We start from the raw sequence: 23,646 nt of genomic DNA on the forward strand, positions 1-23,646 counted from the left end.
AAAGCAACTTTCTTTTAGAAAATGGTAAAATCAGCCTTTAATTCTACATGTTTGACTGAAAAGTCTATTTTCCCTCTAAATCATGCCACACTTGCCATTGCCTGTTTGTCAATGCTCAAATAAACTGACTGCCCACTAAAATCACTGAGCGATTATGAAGGTTCGCTCTGACTTTCGGTCCGCAAAGGTCCACGTTCTTAGGGAATGAAGGTTCTAGAATAGCTGTTTCGATCTGAATTAAAGTCAAGCTGTGATGGGATTATAACTTCAGAAACATCCTGTTAGAATGCAGGGGGAATAAACTCAATGGACCAGCTCCCTCTGGCTAGTTTCCAAGTCAGAGAAAATTGGAAGAATTTAATATCCCTACTGAATGAATTCAAAAGCCTTTTTAATAGTCTTTATTTTCGGATATTACATATAGTTTGATGTAAATGTATCTTTTAATAATTTCTTCCATTTCAGCTTTCCCACAAAATGGGCAAGCTCACTGTGGCAAGTGTAAACCTGATTTAAAGGGCCATATGCGGCAGTTCAGTCTTCCTTAACGGGACACTGTTGGTGTTTTGGGCAAGACAAATTCTTTGTCCTGTGGGGCTGTCTTGCAAGAGCAGAGTGTTTAGCATCCTTGAAGGTCAACAGCTAAATGCCAGTAGCAGCTCTTAATCATTAGGCCAAAAAAAACAAAGGACTCTGATATCTTTCTAAATGCATCCTTGGCAGTGTGTGTGTGTGAATAAACTTTGGATTGATCTCCAAAGTATTAGAGTATTGAGCTAAACACATGTTCCTATTTCCCTTACAGTCTAAATGATGCATAATAAATAAATAAATAAACCAGATTGAAATTGTAAAAAAATTGAATTGCTAGAATTTAGCCTTCAAAATGCAAGACCTTAGCTTTACACACATCCTAGTTTATAATTAAGTGATTTTGGTTGTGACCTAATATGAGACACATTCAACGATGACATCTCAGAATGGACTTGAGAGGGAGTCTTATAAAGTTGTTAATGTGGCCTTCGGAGGCAGACTGCCTGGCTCACATCTGGCTCTGCCTCTGCCTACCTGGCATCCTACTTGGTACATGACTTATTCTCTCTGCCTCAGTTTCTTCATTTGCACAATGGGATGATAATATTAATAACACTTATCTCAAGGCTTCTTTTTTTTTTTTTGAGGATGAAAGGAGTTATCATATATAAAGCATTTAGAACAACGTCTTGTATGCAGTAAGAGCAATATAAACATTTGCTATTATTAGAAACTGGGTTGAATAAAACATTTATCTCAAATAGAAATATCTTTTCATTTGTTTGTTTTTGTGGGGTTATGTAATCTTAGAAAAGTAGATTTCAATCATTCAGTTTAGTCTCTTCCTCTGCATCTTTATTATTGTCTTTCAAACATCCCTTATCAGAATTACAGCATCTGATGTTCCTAAAATAATCATGTTAATCTCCTTATACTAATGCAATCTGAAATACTGAATACAAAAGCATTGAAATCACAGAGCTGAGATAGCTGGCGACAGCTGGTGCCACTGCTAAGGAATATGATGCAGTCAGTGGAAGTCGGGGCAAAGAGTTGACTGATGACTTAAAAATTTTTAACAAATAACATTACTTCGTATCATGTTCTGATTTTTAAAGATGCTACATACCATGAGTAGTAGGTCTTCCAATAAAAATTAATTTCATAGTCTACCTGCTTTTATAATTCTAATTGTAATACTGTCCTTCACCTTTCATAAGGGTTCTTGTCTCCGTATAACATGCAGAATCAACTACTGTGCTTTTGAGAATCTTTATATACGTGAATTTTATTGAGAACCTTTATAGTAAATGCCTATCTTATTCAATATGAAATTCAGAGTCTGTTCCGTTTAATTCTTCATGCTTTATGGTGAGTTCTGTGTCTTTTTCTCCCCAGTACTGAATAACCATTGATAGCAGCACCAGTGTGACATGAGGAGAAAAACTACACTTGAAGAGGCATTACTGATCTGTTTCTCAGAGCCCATTATGGTGCCCTGGCCTTAACAACATTGCACTTTATCACAGGAGGACATGAGTTACATGGTCCTACTTCAGTGGCCATAAAAGTGGAAGCTTGGCAAATGCAGTGCTTCTCAATGCAGTTTATCCTATGTGAATTAAAGCACAGTTGTTCCATATCCATCAAACTGAGTACAACACTGAACAGAATGAATTATTAGTGATCCCTTAGACTTGGACTTGAAAAGTAAAAGCAACATTAAGTTCCTACCATGTGCTAAGTGTTTTTACGACGTACGATTCTCAGAACAACCCTTCAAGATAACTATTATTTATACCTTTTTTATAGGGAAGCTTAAATAACTTACCCAAGATTGGGTGTAAAATGCCATTCCTTTCCTGACTCTCCTGAAATCCACATCCCGGAAGTCTTGAGCACTTCCAGTGGAATTAGGCATCTCTGGAACTGCTGTGTGCATCTACGATAGTGCTCAATATTCACACTGAGTCGTAACTGATTGCATTATCCTCCTTCCACCTTCCTGACTGTGGTGATAATTAACTGATTCAATTGCCATAACTCTCTTCCCCAGAAGTTGCAGTTAGGGTTAGTCAGGCAGGAATGTTGACAATTTTTAATATATTATTTTATGTCTAAAATAATATTTTTGTCACAGGTAACGTATGTGATGATTATGTCATAGTAATAACTGGAAAACCAGTGGATCCAGAGCTCAGTGTCATCCCATGCCCACCCCGGAGTTAGCCATTTTCCTGAATAATATAATAATAATAACTATTATTATTATAATAATGTTTCCTGCTTAATATTCCTTTCCATTTTTAAAAATAATGTTTTCATGTTTATCTGTTCATAGGCATAGGGGGTTTAGTCTTGCATGTTGGTAGCTGTTCAATAAGGCTTGTTGAATAAATGAGTACTTGATGCCCTTCTCAGCCATTTCTTTCTTCATGTTTGTCTTTTCTCTGGATAGTGTTACACCAGCAAGAAGATAGAAAATCTCTTTTTAATAAATTTTCAGCTCGGTAAACAGCATAGCCTCCTAGCCACTTACTTAAGCGAAGTGCAGATCACCTTGATGCTTCCATTCCCTGTCTTCATTTCCAGCATATCTGCAGGTCCTGCCTTCTATGTGCCAATTCCAACCCCTTCTCTCCATGTCCACTGTCACCCGTGGTCCCGCCATCTTGCCTTCTAGCCTGGAAGCTGTGATAGCCCCTGTTCTGCTTCCACTTTTGCTGAGTACAATCTATCTTTACATTGTAGCCAAAGTGACTTGGGAGGGTGGGGAGCAGACAGTCACATCCTGTATTTCCCTGCTAAAACACTGAGTAGCTTCTCACTGCGCTTAGAACAAAACCCATCCTTCTTCCCGTGGCCTACAATTCTCTATGTGCCGTGACCCCTTGCTCACCTTGACTTCATCCCCTGCTCCTCATCTGCAGCTCAGGACGCTCACTCCTTTCACCTGCAGGCTTTTGTGCTTGCGTTTCCCTCTACCCCCAACATTCTTCCCAGGATCATCACATGGTTGGTCCTATAAAACCACAAATGTCACCTCCACACAGAGGCTGTTTCCGGCCCCCCCAATGGAGTAGCAGCTTTCCCCCTTTGCCCTCATAATATTCACCCTGTTGACCTGTTTGTCATCAGCCACCTCCTCTTATAGCATGAGTTCCATAAGGGCAAGAATCTTGACTTTGTTAAGGAAAAAATTATTCTGACACTTGTTAAAGCAGTAAGGAAGACTTTTTATTCAAGACTATTGCAATTGGAGTATTGAAGTAGGGGAGAGAGATTGAGCTCAACTGGGAAGGCAACAAGGGCACGTGGGGATATCTAGCTAATGAACAGAATGAAGGTGTCAGTGGGTGGAAAATTACTAAGAGCAGATATCAGGGATAGAGGGATTCCTGCTAAAATGACTTAACAGGATTCTCTCAGAAGACAGGCCAAAGACTTAAACCTCAAAAGTTGAGGATGAGGGATTGATCAGATGTCAAGGGTGGGGTGGGTGGGGATGGTTCTCTCTAAACTGAATTAACGAGATTCTTGCTAAAACTGGGTTAGGCAGACCAAAGACAGGACAGAAGGGGTACCAAGGCTGAGGCCTAGTAAAGAAGACAGCTCAGAGGAGCCCGACTAAAGTCTGGTAAAGGAGAGCCTTTGTCAACTTCTTGTTCTTTTTTGTATCTCTAAATAGTGCTATCTAGTATAACTATTATATGTTATATGCATTATATAATATGTAATATTATATGTATGTATTATATTTTTAAATATAGTATTACAAATTCATAACAAATGTAAATATATTACATTTTCTAGTAGACACATTAAGAAAGGTAAAAAGAAACAGGTGAAACTAATTTGAATAATATATTTTATTTAATCCTATATCACAAATGTTATCATTTCAATATATAATCAATATAAAAATTATTAAGGGGCTATTTTACACTCTTTTTTGTACTAAATATGGAAAACCCAATGGGATTTTACACGCACAATGCATCTCAACTCAGACTAGTGACATTTCAAGAACTCGAAAGCTACATGTGGCACATGGCTACTGTAGTGATGCTGCAAGTCTGAAGGTTGGAAATGTGACTGCACACAAGGTATATAATAAGTCTTTACTGAATAAATGGATGAATGGGTGAGTGAATTAAGAATAAAGTCTATTCACAGAAATGGCGGTTTTCTTCGCCCAAGTGTTCAGAACATGCTGGTCCCAAGTTTTACTTCAGAGGCTTGTACAAATAGAGTATGTGTTGCTTGATTTGGGAAGGAATAGGTATTTCAAATAGTAGGAGAATATCACATCTCAGATATAATTTTCACTCATCCTAATTCTATAACTGCTCCAAAGTAATGATAGAAGAAACAAAGCTATGAACTTTATCCATGAAGCTATTTATGCAACTACAAAGGTTTTTTGCGAATTAGGTGCTGTTTTCACCCATTAAATTTTTTCTTAAAGACTACAGTTTTCATGTACTCCCTGCAACAAGATTATTTTAAATATCCAGTTTTCTTTTGTTCCTTTAAATTCATCATTGGCTTCTATATGGAGTAGCTATAGGGGAGGCATTTGGCATTGTTTATTTGCCACAAAATGTCAGAGCAGGAATAGCTGGGACCGTCAGCTAGGAACAGTGAGACCCCAGGTTTACTGTGCATCGTGTGGCTTCAGAATATTCCTTTTTTCCATTATTGTTCTTCCTTCCTCCAATGTGTTAAAAAGGATGAGGAAAGCTCTTTATTCCTGTTTACCATACGGCCATGATGTGTCTGTCCAGCTTTCTTACACTGTGAACACATTCAGTGTGGAACTGACCTCCTCAGTGAAATCTATCAGGATATTGCTGAAAGCTGTCACTTCTGAGTCAGATCAACTAAATATCCACCCCAACACTCGAGAGTCCAGAAGATTCATGAATATAGTCATCTGATATGCTACCTATGTCTTATATAGTTTCATTTTGATATCTTTACAAATCCAGGTAGAAAAAAAGACAGGAATTAGAGAACTAAAACATACTTCAAAACAGGAACAGCTTACATTTTAGCTCCAGCTTTATGAGTCATAGGAGAAGAATGCATCCTTCGTTCCTTTTCCCCCACAATTAGATTTCTTGATGGAGATGTAAAAATGTCTTTAATTTAAATCTTGAATTTTTTTGGCAAGCTTTATAAAGGCCAAATCAATGCTAAATCAGAGGTATTTACAGCATCCACATATTTAATCCAAAGTGGATACTTAAAAGCCCATATAGATCTAAATGATGTTCTCCCAGATGGTGAATTAATGTAATTTGAGCAGGAAGCAAAGTTGCACAAATATGCAGTATTGAGGCCTCGCGCTGACGGAGTGTGTCTGTACCCTCCACAGCACAGATGTCACTTAGCATGTTAGTGCCGGTTGTCTCTATCCTATGCACTGAAGAATGGGTTTGGGAATCCAGTAAATTATGATTTATCTTGTGACAAGTGACTTGTTGGGAATTGAAGCATTCTCTGAAGTGTATATAGAAATCACAGTGGTTTTATTCTTTGCACAGGGTTTGAAAGGTGACTTGGGTCCTCGTGGTCCACCTGGCCCGAAAGGAGAAAAGGTATTGTATTCACTCAGGAAAGTGCCAATCTTTTCTGAAGAAAACTTTGAGAACCTATGCAGTGACTTTGCATTAATACTGTTTAACTGCCAAAAGTGGATTGTGTTAAAATTAACCAAAGGCTGTTACGTTAAAAGCATCTGAACACGAAAAGCCTTTTGGTTCATCTAATAAGTTTGAAGAGACTCAATGCACAATTGCTGGTCGACATTAATTTGTGTTTTTAAGATTCCCCTTTTCTCTCCCTTGCTTAACAGCGTGAGGTATTCCATCACTAAATTAGCAGCTGTGTCCCGTGTCAGGGACCCTGCCAGTAGCACTGAGGTGCTACCCTGATGGTGAAGCAGGTGGCCTTTCGGGGGAGGGAGGCTAACTTTGAACCTCAGTCTTCGTCTAAATGCTCCATTTCCTGCCACCTTTTCTTGTATGCCATTTTATAATTGGCAACAACCTTGAAAAGAGAATTAAGAAATAGTAAAAGCAAGAGTTGTGATGAAACTTGAACGTGTGGATGTTCGGCACTGTATTTTGTTTCTATTCTCAGCGCATTTAGAAATCCTTCAGGTATTTACAGCATCCACATATTTAATCCAAAGTGGATGCTTATGTATCGACCTCCATGTTAAAGCTGGTCTCGCACATCAGCCCTCGGGGACTGATTTAAGCTACATCAATGTTCCTTAACAACTATCGGTTATTTTTATTCAATTGTTTCCCAAAAATAATGATTATACAATGCTAAGTCTTAACTTCTGAGGTGACTGTATGAGATGAGAAAAGAGAAAGCCTGAGCACAAGAATGCAGCCTCCCCGTGCCCCACACACAGTGTGTGGTCTCCATGATGTCCCCTTAAACAAGGATCATAGCAGAGATGCTTGGTCTTCGTAACTGAGTTCTTATGAAATAAAGAGGGGTGCTGATGCAGTCAAGCATACAGGTGACGTATTTATAAACTGGAAAATAGTGAACTTTTAGATGAATCATTTTTTAAAGATTTTGAATAGTTTGTCAATATAATCACCTGGTAATTCGTATTCACATAGGTCAGCAAAGCAATGTTAATATTTAAAAATGCATAAATATAGGCAAAGCCTCTTACAGTTGATGGCAAGTGCAATGCCAACTCAGCAGAGCTTTAGAAGAGACAATGGGACCGCTTCTTGCAGCTGGAAGGCGTGAAGTGGGGAGACCCACTTATTATTTCTGCTGATCCTCGTTCTAACTTTGTCAGAAAAATTATCCATCGTTGTAACATTTCCCAGCTGCTCCACTGGCAAGTAACCATGTTGGAAGAGATATTCTTTCTAATTTTGGATTAGTAGACAAAAGAATAGAAATTAGATTATTTTAGCTTTTCAAAGCAAGTTCTGCTGCTGCAAAAAGCATGGGTGTGCTCAAGGTGATATTTATGTCATGAAAGCTAAAAGCACACGAGACATTTTTTGTTGTGCAGAGACTTCTTTCAAGATAAAATTCTATTTTTCTTTCCTTCAAGATTTATCTAGATATTGCTTCTAGCCACTCAGAATATTTATAAATCATACGTGCAAAAAGGGACTATTGGTAATTGCAGCTTTTTAAAATCTATTTTAGGGAGATACGGGACCCCCAGGACCACCAGCCTTAACTGTAAGTATTCTTGAAATCAAAATTCAAAATTGGAATATGTTATCCTGTTTATTATTCACATTATGTCATGACTAAACCAGAATTAAGCCATAGGGTATTTTGAGAATCGAAAGTGACCTTAGAGTAGATCTAGCCAAACCTCCAGATTGGAAAGATGGGGTATCTGCCCACAGCAGTGAACTGTTTCACCTGAGGTCATACCTGGAGTTACCAGCAAAGTCCGGAGGCAGCACCTAGCCTGAGCAATTTCCTCTACCTTCCGTATGGTTCCTAATTTTGCCCCTGAAATGCTTGATTATACCTTCTTAATGTGACGTTTAAAGTTCATGGAAGTAGAGACACTTCTACTTACTCTAAAAACTATAAAAGAACAAAATTAGCCATATACCCAATGGGTTAAAAACAGCACCCTATTTCAGCTGATTCTTGCATTCCCCCCAAACCTGCCCAAGACCACTGTTTATCCCTACATGATTTGCTTCTAGGATCTGCAAATAATAAAATGGCAAAATTTCAGTAACAGATTTATGAGAAAAGTCTGTGATGTGCGAATAATTGGATTGTTCTCAATTAAATAGTTCATCATTTATTAAGCATTTAATCATAAATATATAATGCTTTTATATTTAGATACAATTTACTGTTATAGATTTTCTTCATAGGCCATTGAGGATTCTCATTTACCTTAAGATTTGATCTAAGACTGACTCTAAGCCTAATGGAAAAGAGGAAAGGTTTTTAAATAGGATTATTTCTAGCCCGAGGTCTCTTGAATTTTATGTTGTTATCTAATGACATAAGTTAAGAATCTAAATCATCAGTTTCAAAGACCTGTCCTGGCCACAGAAGGTCAGGTGGTTTAAGGATGTCTTCTGGTATCTGGATGGAGCTCTTCCCAACAGGCCAGCACGGGGCTGTCAGAGGTGTGTGGCTTCGATAGCGTTTACGTTTATCTTTGCACTTGAAAATGTCATTCTGAACAAGACGCTAATAATGCCTTACACAAATAATCTTTGCAAAGCTTACTTCAAGGACACATGCCTCTTCATAAGTGGAAAATCTAAGGAACCAAACAGATGACCGACTTAGGAAGAGCCAAATTGAATTTGCAGTGGAATTCTGTGCTTGAAGCTTTTATTTTCAAGATGGAAATAAAAACTATTTATTCGAGAGGAGGTTTTAACTGCGCACTATTCCATGTTTCATACTTTGTGGAGTTTATTTTAAAAATGATTTGGCAGTGATTTAGAGGCAAGCCAGCTCATGTTCGTTAAGTCACATGTTTCTCATTCTTCAGCTAAGTTATGTGCTCCACTACTCCACTGAGTTGTCTGGTTTCCTCGTCGTTTTCAACTTGTGTTTGAAGACAAAAATGCCATCCATGTGTATCATTTCACCTGATAGGCAATTTCAGCCCCTCAACCAGAAGATTGTATTGCACTCTATCTGTTTTGTGGATTTTTAATGACAGCTGATGTCTTCCTGCCAAGTTGCACCATAGTGATGTCTCTTTGCACTACGCGGCTGGCTGGTACCCAGGAGTGCAAGCCAATTTTTATGCTTGTCTAAAGATATGACAAGGCAAAGAGATTGTGAAATGAAATGTTTTATTTCATAAAGTAAAATACTAATATTATTTAGGTATTTCTATTTATATGCTTGTCATTACTTTATTAATGTAATCAATGGTTAACTATGCAGTAGGGGTAAACTGAAGGCGATATCAAGTTACCATGCACTAAATATTTCATTGTTCTTACAATCCAGGTTGATACATTTTAATGAAGTGATTGATAACAATCTACAAGGGAGCCAAAATGACTTACACCACTATATTTGGATTAAATGAGGCACCAATATATAGCAGTCAATGAACTTAGAGTTCATCCTTAGTGGTTCTTAAAGCCAGCTGCACACTCACTCCATGGAGAGCTTTAAAACATGCCAATGTGGGCCTCCACCCCCAGAAATTATAACTCAGTAGAGCTGATGGGGAAGCAGCGTGTTTAGAAAGCTCTCCAGGTAGTTGTAATATGCAACTGGAGTTGAAAGCCACTGTTTATGGGCACTATATTGGAAGAAGCTTTTTCCTACTCAGAAAATTCTTTTAGACTTTTGAAGAAGTCTGGCTTTCATCTGAAATCCAACTTAATGCATGGTAATAAAGAAATACTTCTTTCCATTAGGGAGGCACATGAGTAAAGCTAAATTAAAACTGAAGCCTTCTTGGCTAAGTGGAGGAGATTAGGGCTAGGAAGTTTCTCTTAATTACAACCCTAACACAGCCCCTCAAGGACTCCTGTGGGCTCAGGTGCCTTAATGTTTCTCAAAATTTAACGTGCACTGGAACATTCAGGGGTCCTGTTCAAATGCAATTTTTATTCCATAAGTCTGATGTGAGGGCCCGAGAGTCTGCACTTGTAACTAGAGGCTGTGGAGTCTACTGCTCCTCGGACCACACTTGGAGTCCCAGGCTCGGTACCCAATATTCCCCAGCTGGCTGCAGACGCGCTGCCTCCTTCCATGGGGCAGTGGTTCTCCACCTGCACTGCACATTAGAATCACCTGAGATGCTTTAAAAACTCCTGTTCCCAGGCTGCCCCATAAACCAACCAAGTCAGAATCTCTGGGGTAGGATCCAGGCAAGAGTTGTCTTAAATTTTTCCCAAACAATTCCAATGTGCAGCCAAGATTGAGAACTAATACTCTGAAAGCGTGTCGAATACTTTTCGCCACAGCTTCCTCTTTCACAGCTTGAGCAAACATTTTAGAATTACTCATTGCATCAGTATTTGTATCAAAAACACACAACCTGATTACTTTCGGAAGCTTCCAGGAAATGCCAGATTCTCTATTAATACTTGTGATTTGGTACCTAATTACTGGGTTATAGAGGATGAACATCTATCTCCACATTTACAACCCACCAGCAAGGCCGTCAACAGTCCTTTCTTGAGCAGGACCACAGGCGTTAGCAACTCTAGTACACAGAGTTCCAGAGACATCTAAGCAGGCAGACCCGAACTGCCCTGAATAAATGAGGAAAAAAAGCTGAACACGTTTTTCCCTCCAAAACATGCACAGTATATTTATTTTACTTTTATTTGTATTTTGCTCAATAAGAAATTGAGAGAAATAGTAGTTGAGCACGCTGAAACATTGAGTGTCCTCATGCAGGGCAATGCTTTTTTGTGCACAACATTTTTGTGGAGGGTTGTGTTAATCCTTATTTTCATGTCCCTGTGGATGACCATGCTTTGGCTAATATTTTAAATTTTAAAAATCACATAGAACCATTGCATTAAAAAAATCCAATACATAAAACTATCCATCTATTTTCATTAAATGGTACTTTGTTTCTCATTTATACTTTGTCTTATAACTGGCTGGAATAATCGGGTCTCAGTGGAGGAGATGGGTCAGGAGTAAGAGAGGCCAAGTATAGAAGGAGGAAGGAAAGGTAAAGTTGTGGAAATGGTGTCAGTGAAGCACAGACCAGAGTCCTAGACGCAGCTTCATTAATTAAATTCAACACAACAGCTCTCACTCCTTCTTCCACCTTTCGCTGTCCCACCGACTCCAAGTGTTCTCATTGCCAGTGACCAGCGCCTCCTCACTCTCCAACATACGGGGAACCTCTTACTGAGAAAGCCAACCAAAATGGAGCTGCAGTGTGCACTCCACTCCTTTGCTATTTGCAGAAATGAGATCCCATTTAGAATGTCACAAGTGAATCCCTTTGATAGCATTTGAATCCGTCTATAGATTCATGTTCGCAATCATATGGACAGAACTGCCTCAGACAAAAAAAAATAGCTAAAAAGAAGGAGGATGGGGAGAAATAAAGAAGGAAGGGAGGAAAGAAGGAAAGAAGGGAGGAAGAAAAGAGAAATCTGGAGCCTGTAAAAACTTCATAGAGGTTAATCATTATGGCATTAACTGTCACTTACAGCATTTACCCTTTAAATATCCTGTCAGTCTACTTGACTCAGAAAAAAATGGAATGATACTTTTTGGTACAATGTTAATAAACTTGTGAATCTTCCCACTTACTTCCTTTAATTTACAGCCTTTCCAACAACAAAAGATTAAGGAATAAATTCAAGAACAGTTCTATGATCCCTAAGTGGAAGGTCTGGAAAGTAGTTGATAAAACAGTGCCCGAGAATCTTCCCTAAATGCTTCTTTTTACAAATTGTCCTCTGGAGATATGGTAAGGAGGTTGAAACTCCTTTCATCTCAAAAGGTGAGAATGTGGTTGAATTACACACAAAAAAAAAGAGAGAAAGAAGGGAAATCTGTGTTTGCCACCATAAACCCACTTCCATGTGTCTCTTGCTAGGCATATTTTCAGCAAACACAGCTGGTTGAAAATAAAAAATTTAATCAGATCACTTTGATTTCTTTTCAGCCTCTTTTTGGATGATACCAAATTCACTAATTAGTTTAGTACTAAATTAACTATTGTGTAAACATAGTAAGCTATTATACTAGTTTACAACAAATGCAATTTTAATGCTCTAAAGAAATAAATATGATTATTTTACCTGATTTAAACTAATTAGCTAATCATTCTTTCCATATCCTTTTTTATATGTCAAAGTGATAGCCATTTTTTAAAAATGACACATCTTGTTATATTGGAAGTAATGATAATGACAATATTAAATGGCAGACATTTATCAAGTGCTCACTATGTGTTATTTAAATCATTCCCTAAGGATCCCTGTGAGATAGAAAATGAGTATGACCACAGAGCAGGAGAGGGAACTGAGGATGGGAAAGTGTAAGTAATTTGCCTGAGGTTACAGAGGTGCTAAGTGACAGAGCTCATATTCAAACACCTGTTTGAATCTAAAGCCTAAGCTGCTTTTTTTTACATTTGAGTATAATTTTATTTAAAGAAGTCTCATTCCATTATTTTATTTTTTCCAGCTTTATTGAGATATAATTGACATATAACATTGTATAAGTTTAAGGTATACAACGTAGTGAATTTATCATATATATGTATATATATATATATATATGTTACAAAATGATTACTACAATATGGTTAGTTAACACATCACCTCACGTAGTTACAAATTTTTGTATGTGTGATGAGAACTTTTCAAATCTACTCTCTTAGCAACTTTCGAATATATAGACAGTATTGTTAACTATAAGTCACCATGCTGTGCATAACATCCCCAGAATTTATTCATTCGATAAATAGAAGTTCTTATCTTTTATCACCTTCACCCTTTTCCCCCACCTCCCACCCCCGGAAATCTGTTCTCTGTTTTTATGAATTTGGGTTTTTTTGGATTCCGTGTATAGGTGAGATCATACAATGTCTTTCTGTCTGGCTTATTTCACTTAGCATAAGGCCCTCAAGTTTCATTCATGTTGTCACAAATGGCAGAATTTCCTTCTTTTTGTGGCTGAATAAATAAATGAATGAACGAATAAATGTAATAAGTAATTAAATATATCACTAAATAAATAAATTACTTTCATTCATCGATGGACACTTTGATTGTTTTCATGTGCTGGCTATTGTGAATAATGGTGGAATGAACATAAGAGAGCAGTTATTGCTTCGAGATGGTAGTTTGATTTCCTTTGGATAAATACCAGAAGTGGGACTGCTGGATTGTAAGGTATTTCTATTTTTAATTTCTTGAGGAACCTCCATACTGTTTTCCATAGTGGCTGCACCAGTTTGCATGCCCACCAACAGTGCACAAGGGTTCCTTTTTCTCCACATCCTCACCAACTCTTATCTCTCGTCTTTTTGATGTTAGCCATTCTGACAGGTGTGAGTTGATATCTCATTGTGGTTTTGATTTTCATTTCCCTGATGATTAGTGATTTTGAACACCTGTTCATCTAGCTGGTGGCCATTTGAATATCTTCTTTGGAAAAAAATGTCTATTCAGGTCCTTTGCCCATTTTTTAACTGGATTTTTTGTAAAACCTCAGCTCCTAACTTCTACTGCATGCCCTATTTAAATCTAGGGCAGGAAACAATAAAGAAATACCAAGGAGATGTCCTAAACTATTACAGTAATTAAATTTTTAAAATCCAACTTCCTTTTATCTCCGAGCCAGAGTTTAAGAAATCAAGTGCCTACCAGAGATTGGATGGGTAATGAGAATGCGTGACGTGGCTCAGTGTAAGACATTAGCGCTTTCTGGGGACTAGCCGACCGGGACCTCTATCTCAAAATACCAAATTCAAATTCAAAATTACTTAGAGACTGTTTAATGCCTACTGCATGATATAATAAATTATATGTATTTGTTATCCAAACTAAACAAATGTTAATATTTTGTAACATTTGCTTCAGATTTTTTAAACAAACAAAAATATTATTAGGTGCTGGTTTGCTTTCTTTTCACCCTGAGGGAGCTACTATATTCATGATGAGGTTAGTATTACTACACATTTACCCCATAGATATGCAGTTAAATATTCTGTGCGTTTTTCATTAACATAAATGGTATCCTCATGCATAAATATTTGCAAAATTTTTTCCCTATCATACTGATTTTGAGATGCATCAAAACTGATCTTGTAGATCAGATTTGTTCTTTTTAACTGCTCTATGGTCTTTCACTACATGACCATACCCCTAGGCATTTTTAAATTGATGAACATCTGGATTTTTTCCTGTTTTTTCTTTCAGTAACAATGTACAACGAGGGTATGTGTGCCTGTCTCTAATGCACATGCATGTATGTTTTTCTAGATTATAAACCTAGAAGTGAAGGTATTAGGTAAGCGAGTATTCCCTTTTACAGTTTAACAGGACACTGTCTGATCACTCTCTGAAGAGGCTATTCAGTATAGTCAGCAGTTTACGAGACATCCTATATCATCCCCACCTCAACAATATTTGGCATTAGTAGACATTTCGGTGTTTAATACACAAAAAGCCCAGAATCAGATCTAAGCACATATGGGGCCTTGGAATGTGATCAAGGAAACTATATAAACCAGTGGGGGAAGGGTAGACCATTCAAAAAATGATATTGGGCCAGCTGGCTTTCCATAAGGTAAAAAAATACATTCCTCCCTCATGATGTTTATTTTTATATATTGACCTTTATCCACAACTCTGCTAAACCACCACATTAGTTCTAATAGTCTGTCAATAGATTCTCTTATCTTTACTATGTAGATAACCAGATTAGCCTCCAATTATAACAATGTGTCTCTCTTTTTCCAAAATGTTTATTTCCTATTTCTTTTCCTGGTCTTGTTACATAGGGATTATGATTATTATCCTAGTCTGGTCCATGACTTCGCTGTGAAGGCTCTGAAGTTTCATATTACATGATCTTTCTTGTTATTGGTTTGCTTTATTTGGGGTTAGATAATCTCACATGAAGAAGATGGTGGCATTAGCCTTTTTCTATATGAGTGTCTGAAGTTTTACATTAAATATGAACTAGCTGTATTTTGTGGGGGTTTTTGGTTAAGGAAATTTTCGTTCTGTTTCTAGTTTTGCAAGAGTTTTATCTGGACCAGCTGTTGAATCTTATATAGTAGTAGTATTTTTATGCATCTGTTGAAGTACTCATATATTCCTTCTCCTTCAATATCTCAGTGTGGTAACCACCTTATACATTTTCTGAGTGTGAACCATCCTTGCTGTCCTAGGATAAACCCTACCTGGTCATGATGGACATCTTTACCTCATTCATGAAGGATAAGGAATTCTGGTTTGTCAGTCTCTTTTTTCTCTCAGCAGTTAAAAGTGTTTTCCCTGTCTTCTGGCTTCCTTTATTTCTGATGAGAAGTCAAGAGTCATTCCAGTAATTGTTCCCTGTTTGCAATATGTCATTTTTCTCTGGCTGTTTTCAAAATTTTTATTTTTATCTTTGGCTTTTAGCAGTTTGATAATGATGCATGTAAGGGTGTTTACCTTTAAATTTGTCCTGCTTATGGTTTCCTGAGTTTCTTGAATCTGTAAAGTTATGTCTTTCAGCTAATTTGGGATATTTTTGTCCGTTATTTCATCAAATACATTTTCTGCCCCTTTATTTCTCTCCTCTCCTTCTGGGACTCCAATTATGTATATGTTAGACGTTTTAGAAATATTTTCCCACATGTCCACAAAACTCTGTTCACTTGTTTTCCATCTAGTTCTCTTTTCTTGGGAATGGATCATTTCTGGTGAACTATTTTCAAGCTTACTCATTCTTTGCTCGTTTCTATTCTGCTGTTAAGCCCATCCTTTGAATTTTTCATTTCAGATGCTATATAATATTGTCTATTTCTTTGCTGACATTTTCTATCTTTTCATTCCCTAGGAGCCATATTTTTCTTCATGTCCTTGAGAATAGTTTGAATCGATGCTTTAACATCTTTGTCTGATACTTTAATCATCTGCGTAATGTCAAGTTGGTCTCTGTTGACTGTCTTTTCCCTTTAGAGCGGTTTATGTTTTAATGCTTACTTCTCTGTCAAGTAATTTCAAATTGCATTTTAGACACTGTGAATGATATGTTATAGAAACTCTGAGTTCTGTTATGTTTCTCTGAAGAACATTAATACGTTTTTAAAGCCAGGAGTTAACTTAGCTGAACACACATTACAAACTTGACACCTGCTAAAATCCCGGTTTTGTTCTTGTCACTTGAGCTGGGTCACTTGGAGTCTACACTGCACATGTGTGGTTAGGGGTCAGCCAGCGGTTTGGGCAAAGTTTATACACAGAATTGGGGCCTACTTTTCTCTTTTCAGAATTTTGCTTCTGCACCCTGCTTTGCTTTCCAGAGTTTCCCCCTAAATTCTGTCCTCTGATTTCTCAGTCCAGCAAGATTGTGGCTTTCCATATAGCCACGCATGACCCAAGTGTGGCCTGCTCTCAGGCGAAATGTCTTAAAACAGGAGACTGACCACATGCTGTTTCATTTTACCAAATGTCAACTCCCCTCCAGTATCTGCCTGCTTTTGTTGAGTTTGCAGTGACTCAGGTAGTTGTTTTTATATTTTGTCTGGAGTTTATAGTTGTTATTTGTGGATATGTCAATCCAAGAGAAGATACTAGGCCTTCCTATGATATATTTTTTTATACTTATAATTTACTTAGAAATTTTGCATTTGTAAGCATAAGTGAGTTAGCCTTACAAATTCTTTCATTTATTCTATTGGCCTCACCCTCAGTGTATATCAGAATCTGACTGGATTCTTACATTTCTACTGCTGCCACTCAGTTCTATTACCCTCATGCATCCCTAGATTATCTCAGTAGTCAATTAATAGCCTCCCTACTTCTCCCCTTGTTCTCTTTGAGTTTTTCCTAAACACAGAAGCCAGACTGTTCCTTCTCATGCTTCTGTTCAAAATCTCCAATGTCTCCCCATTGGATTTAGAGTAGAAACCAGATTCCAAACAGTGGCCTACAGAGTCTTACAGGATTCAACTCTCACCGCGTTTCTGACTTCATCTCCTATTCTTCTCCTTCTTGCTAGCTTCACACCACAATGGTGGCCTCCTTGCAGTTCCTCAAGCCTGCCTGGTGCACTCTCACCTCATGGGGTTTTCATTTGCCATTTTTTTCTGCCTACCCTACTATGTGTCTGGCTACCTCCTTCAAGTTTCTGCTAAACGTCACTTTCTCAATGATGACCAGACTGGACCACCCTGTTTAAAATTACAACACTTGGGGGCTGGCCCCGTGGCCGAGTGGTTGGGTTCGCACGCTCCGCTGCAGGCAGCCCAGTGTTTCGTTGGTTCGAATCCTGGGCGCGGACATGGCACTGCTCATCAGACCACGCTGAGGCAGCGTCCCACGTGTCACAACTGGAAGGACCCACAACTAAGAATATACAACTATGTACCGGGGGGCTTTGGGGAGAAAAAGGAAAAAATAAAATCTTTAAAAAAAAAAATTACAACACTTGGAATTTCTAATCCCCATTACATGCTCCATTTTTTCTTTTCTTCATATCACTTCCACTTTCTAATATATCATTTAAAATGCCTATTTATTATGTTTACTGTTTGTTGTCAATCTTCCTCTATATTTGAATACTAACCCCATGAGGGCAAGATTCTTTGTGTTTGTTCACTGTTGAATTCCAAACATAGAGAGGTCCTCAAGAAAAAAATGATGCTTAATAAATATTGACTTTGTAGTTCTTTTAATCCTTGTTGTGTTAGCCTTACTAATTCAGTTTATTCACTTTCTCTTAAAAAGATTGTATAAGATAAGGATTAGCTCTTACATAATGATTTTGTTGAAACCATTTGGATTAATGTCTTTTTTGTCATAATTTTTGTGCTGCTTATTCCAGTTTTAGTTTTTCAAAGTCATTTGTTTATTGAAGTTTACTTAAGTCTGTTTTCTAGAAAATTGTCCAATATTTAATTTTTTAAAAAGCAGAGTGCTGGGCAAATAGAATAAATGTATGGTTCTTGTGACTTTATTGTGATAAAAAAAAGTATAGATCAAAATAGAAGTCTTTGATTGTCAGTTTTAGATTTTACCATAGCCTGCTTGATTTATTTACCCATTTCTTAGCACTTTGTTTTACTCCTAGAAGGTAAAATTTGGCATTTTAATCCATAGAAATGAAAAATACTTCTAAAAAATTTGGGGTTTTTTCTTTCAAGAGCACAAATCAAGCCAAATAAAGTAAATAGTACCATGATTCTAGATGAAATTCTCTAAGCAACTGGCTTATTAACAACAAAATAATAATTTTCTTATAAAAACATTTTGCATATAGATACTAACTTTTGAAAATTGCAGTTTAAAAAATGTCATCAAATCACATTTTTCCAAAAGTTCCTTGGTCGCCACCATACCTGGAATGAATGTCACAATGACACTTAACAAGTTAGTTACTGGACATCATCATCATGGCAGAATAATAGTTTTCTCCCATCTTTCCTCTAAATAATACCAATTCAAACAACCACCCATGGACCAGAAAGCCTTTGTGGAAATCCAGGAGTCCAGCAGAGAAGTTCTGCCACACCACTGGAGCAAAGAAGTCTGAGACTGGATGCACTGAAGAGGGTAAGAGGAACAGTGTCAATTTACATGCATCACCCCTTCCCCAAGGCAGCATAGCTCAGTGCCAAGAGAGACCTTCTTGTTCTGTGATTTCTCCTGCTGGGGAAAGGGAGAGCATGTGAGTGAGCACCCAGCTTCCGCAGCTGTGCAGGATGCTGCGAAAGAAACCCACTTCCTTCTTGCCCCATGCAGAGTATGGAGGTATTCCATGTGATTGGGGTGTGGAGAGTTACTAGGAGAACAACAGGAGGGCTCTTGGAGGCATCAAAGGAATGCAGATCCTACTGACTGCATCATGGACTCCATCAGGGAGCTTGCCCACAAGCTACTGGGGATTCCTCACCTCTAAGCCTCCCCCAGTGGCCCACAGGCACCCCCAATGCACCTCATCTACACATTGTGCCAGCAAGGTGTACATGCTTCCTACGGCAGCAAGAGGGAGCCTTTGCAGATAACTAGTGAGCACCCATAGAAAGCTGGCCCAACTCTGTGGGATTGGGAAAACAACACATAACTGAGCATTCATCACCACCCTAAGTAAAACAAAAGCAAGGCTGTCAGCATCCATCTTGGCTATGGAATATTGAGAGAAGGCATACAACCTTAAGAACTCCCCCATAAGAGAGAACAAGAAGTGTGGAGCATGCATATCCAAGAAAAGGTCTGAGAAAGCCTCAGAATCCCTAACAGGGTTAATGGAAGGTATTTCACACCCAAAACCAGCCAGTAAAGACTGTAGGAGATGACTGCTTCTTCAAATGTGAAAACAGCAATACCAGATTTCAAGAAGTATTAAAAATCAAGGAAACATGACACCACCAAAGGAACACAGTAAGTTTCAAGTAAGTGACCCCAAAGAAAAGGAGATCTCTAATTTGCCTGATAAAGAATTCAAAATAATTTTTTAAGGAAGCTCAGTGAACTACAAGAAAATACAGAAAGACAATTCAATGAAATCAGGAAAACAATACATGAACAATATGAGAAGTTTAACACTGAGATAGGAATCACAAAAAAGAACCAAACAGAAATTCTGGAGCTAAACAATACAAGGAATGAAATGAAAAATATAATAGAGAGCTTCAACAGCAGACTGGATCAAGCAGAAGAAAAAAATCTGTGAAGTAGAAGACAGGTGTTTTGAAATTATCCAGTCATAGGAGAACAAAGAAAAAAGGGTGAAAAAAGTAAAGAAAGGCTTCCTGACCTATGGGATATCGTTAACAGAAACAATCTATGCATTATTGGATCCCAGAAGGAAAAGAGAGAGAGAAACAGACAGAAAGCTTATTTAAAGAAATAATGACTTGAGAAATTCCCAAAGCTGGAGACAGATTAGGGCATCCAGGTTCACTAAGTTCTCAGCTCCCCCAAAATTTCAACCCCTGATGAGATTCTCCATGACACATTACAATAAAACTGTCTAAAATCAAAGACAAAAGCGGGGTTTTAAAAGCAGCAAGAGAGAAAAATTCTTCACATACAAGGGAACTTCCGTAAGGCAATATGCGGACTTCTCAGCAGACACTTTGCAGGCCAGGAGTAAGTGGGATGACATAATCAAAGTGCTGAAAGAAAAAACCAAGCCGACCAAGAATACTTAACCCAGCAGAGCTGTTTTTCAGAAATAAAGAAGAGAAAAAGTTTTTCCCGAACAAACAAAAGCTGAGTGAGTTCATCACCACGAGACCTGCCTTACAAGAAATGCCAAAAGAGTTCTTCAAGCTGAAATGAAAGGACACTAATTAATAACATGAAGACATATGTAAGTATAAAACACACTGGTAAAGTGTAATCAATTTCAGAATACTCTAATACTGCAAGATAGTGATGTGTTAACAATTTAACTCCAGTATAAAGGTTAAAGGACAAAAGTATTAAAAATAACTATAGCTACAATAATTTGTCAATGAGTGCACAATGTAAAAAGAGGTAAATTATGATATCAAATACATGAAATGTGGATGGAGTTTCAGAAGAAAGGTAGCATTTTTGTGTGTAATCAAAGTTAAATTGTTGTCAGCATAAAATAGACTGTTATATCTATAAGATGTCTCATGTAAGTCTTGTGATAACCTCACAGTAAAAACCTACAGGAGATTTGCAAAAGATAAAGAGAAGGGAAGCAAAACACACAACTATTTAAAAATCATTAATTCACAAAAGAAGACAGTAAGACATGAAGAAAGGAACAAGAGAACAACGAAACAGCCAGAAAACAATTAATAAGATGGCATTAGTAAGTCGTTACCTATCAATAATTACTTTAAATGTGAATGCACTAAATTTTCCAATCAAAAGGCATAGAGTGGCTAAATGGATTTTTTTAAAAAAGACCCAACAACATCCTTCCTACGAGAGACTTACTATTGCTATAAGGGCACACATAGATTGAAAATAAAGTGATGAAAAAATATATTTCATGGAAATGGAAACCAAAAGAGAGAAGGGGTAGTTATATGTATATCAGAAAATTACACTTTAAGTCAAAACACTAATAAGAGACAAAGGTCATTATACAATGATAAAAAGGTCAATTCATCAAGAGGATATAGATTGTAGATAGATATGTGCCAACATCAGAGCACCTAAATATATTAAGCAAATACTAACATATTTGAATGGAGAAATAGACAACAATACAATAATAGTAGGGAACTTCCATCCAAAAACTCCCCACAGAGAAAAGCCCAGGACCAGATGGTTTCACTGGTGAATTCCACGAAACGTTGAAAGAAGAATTAATGCCAATCCTTCTCAAACTCTTCCAAAAAATTTAAGAGGAGGGAACACTCCCAAACTCATTATGCAAGGCCAGCATTACCCTGATACCAAAGCCAGATAAGGACACTGCAAGAAAAGTACAGACCAATATTCCTGATGAATATCGATGCAAGAATTTTCAACAAAATACTAGAAAATCTAATTCAACAGCATATTAAAAGGATTATGCATCATGATGCCTGGGATGCAATGATGGTTCAACATACAAAAATCAATAAATGTGATATATTATATTAATAGAATGAAAGATAAAAATCATATGATCATCTCAATAGATACAAAAAAAGCATTTGACAAAATTTACATCCTTTCGTGATAAAAACTCTCAACAAATTGGGTATAGAGGGCACATACCTCACCATAATAAAAGACATATATGACAAGCCCACAGCTAAGATCATACTCAGTGGTGGAAGGTTGAAAGCCTTTCCTCTAAGATCAGGAACAAGACAAGGGGCCTACCTTCACCACTGCTATTCAACATAGTGCTGGGAGCCCTACCCAGAGCAATCAGGGAAGAAAAAGAAAGAAAAGGCATCCAAATCAGAAAGAAAGAAGTAAAATTGTCTCTATTTGCAGTTGACGTGATCCTATATATAGAAAATCCTAAAGACATCACCAAAAAGCTGTTAGAACTAATAAACAAATTCAGTAAAGCTGCAGGATGTAAAATCAACATACATAAATCTATTGCATTTCTAAACACTGACGAAATATCCGAAAACCAAGTAAAGACAACAATCCTATTCAGAAAGGCATAAACAATAATAACATTCTAGGAATGAATTGAACTATGAGACTTTAGTGAAAGAAATTGAGGAAATCACAAATAAATAGAAAGATATCCTGCCTTCATGGATTAGAATAATTAATATTGTTAAAATGTTCACACTACCCAAAGCCATCTATAGATTCAATGCATTCTCTATCAAAATTCTAATAGGACTTTTTGCAGAAATAGAAAAAACAATCCTAAAATTTGTGTGGTAACACTGACGCCCCTAAATAGCCAAAGCAATCCTAAGAAAGAGCAAAGTGGGCAGCATTACACTTCCTGATTTCAAGCTATATTACGAAGCTGTATTAATCAAAACAACATGGTACTGTCATAAAGATAGACACATAGACAACTGGAACAGAATTGGGAGCCCAGAAATAAACCATGCATATACAGTCAAATAATATTTGACAAGGAAGCCAGATATGCTCAATGGAGAAAAGGCAGTCTCTTCAGTGAATGGTGTTGGGAAAACTGGATAATCACATGCAAAAGAATGAATTGGACCCCTATCTTACACCACTCACAAAAATTAACTTGAAATGGATTCAAGACTTAAATGTAAGAGCTGAAACTATAAAACTCCTAGAAGAAAACATAAGGAAAATCTACTTGACATTGGTCTTGGCGATGATTTTTTTGGCTATGACACCATACGCACAAGCAACAAAAGCAAAAATAAACAAGTGACACTACATCAAACTCGAAAGTTTCTGCACAGAAAAATAAACAGTCAACAAGATGAAAACCCAACCATGGAATGGGAGGAAATGTTTGCAAACCAGCTATCTCATAAGGGGTTAATTTCCAAAATAGGTAAGGAGCTCATTTAACTCAGAAGCAAAAAATAAAATCAAACAATCACGTCTAAAAATAAACAAAGGACTTGAATAGATGTTTTTTCAGAGAAGACATACAAATGGCCAACAGGTACATGAAATGGTGCTCAACTTCACTAATCATCAGGGAAACGCAAATCAAAACCACAATGAGATGTCACCTCACACCTGCTAGAATGGCTATTATCCAAAAGGCAAAAAATAATAAGTGTTGGCGAGGATGTGGAATAAAGGCAACCCTTGTGCACTGTAGGTGGCAATGAAATTGGTGCACCCACTATGGAAAACAAGTATGGAAGTTCCCCTAAAAATTAAAAATAAAACTTACCATATGATCTAGCAATCCCACTTGTGGGTATATATCCAAAGGAAGTGAAAACGGAATCTCAAAGGGATACCCACTTTCCATGTTCACTGCAGCACGATTTACAATAGCCAGGATGTGGAAACAACTGGAGTG

At 37.4% G+C, this 23,646-nt stretch overlaps 1 protein-coding gene across 4 annotated transcripts in view; it reads left to right on the forward strand.

Annotated features, from left to right (window-relative positions):
• Nucleotides 1–23,646, forward strand: part of COL19A1 (collagen type XIX alpha 1 chain) — a 312,975-nt gene that overhangs the window by 128,781 nt on the left and 160,548 nt on the right. For all 4 annotated transcript variants that reach the window (XM_023625139.2, XM_070245772.1, XM_070245771.1 and 1 more), the window contains 2 exons: nucleotides 6,084–6,137; nucleotides 7,732–7,767. In XM_023625139.2, the coding sequence (XP_023480907.2) occupies nucleotides 6,084–6,137; nucleotides 7,732–7,767 (90 nt within the window). The remainder of the gene's footprint in view (nucleotides 1–6,083; nucleotides 6,138–7,731; nucleotides 7,768–23,646) is intronic.

Source organism: Equus caballus, chromosome 20 (genome assembly GCF_041296265.1).
Source record: "Equus caballus isolate H_3958 breed thoroughbred chromosome 20, TB-T2T, whole genome shotgun sequence".
Lineage (NCBI taxonomy): Eukaryota > Metazoa > Chordata > Mammalia > Perissodactyla > Equidae > Equus > Equus caballus.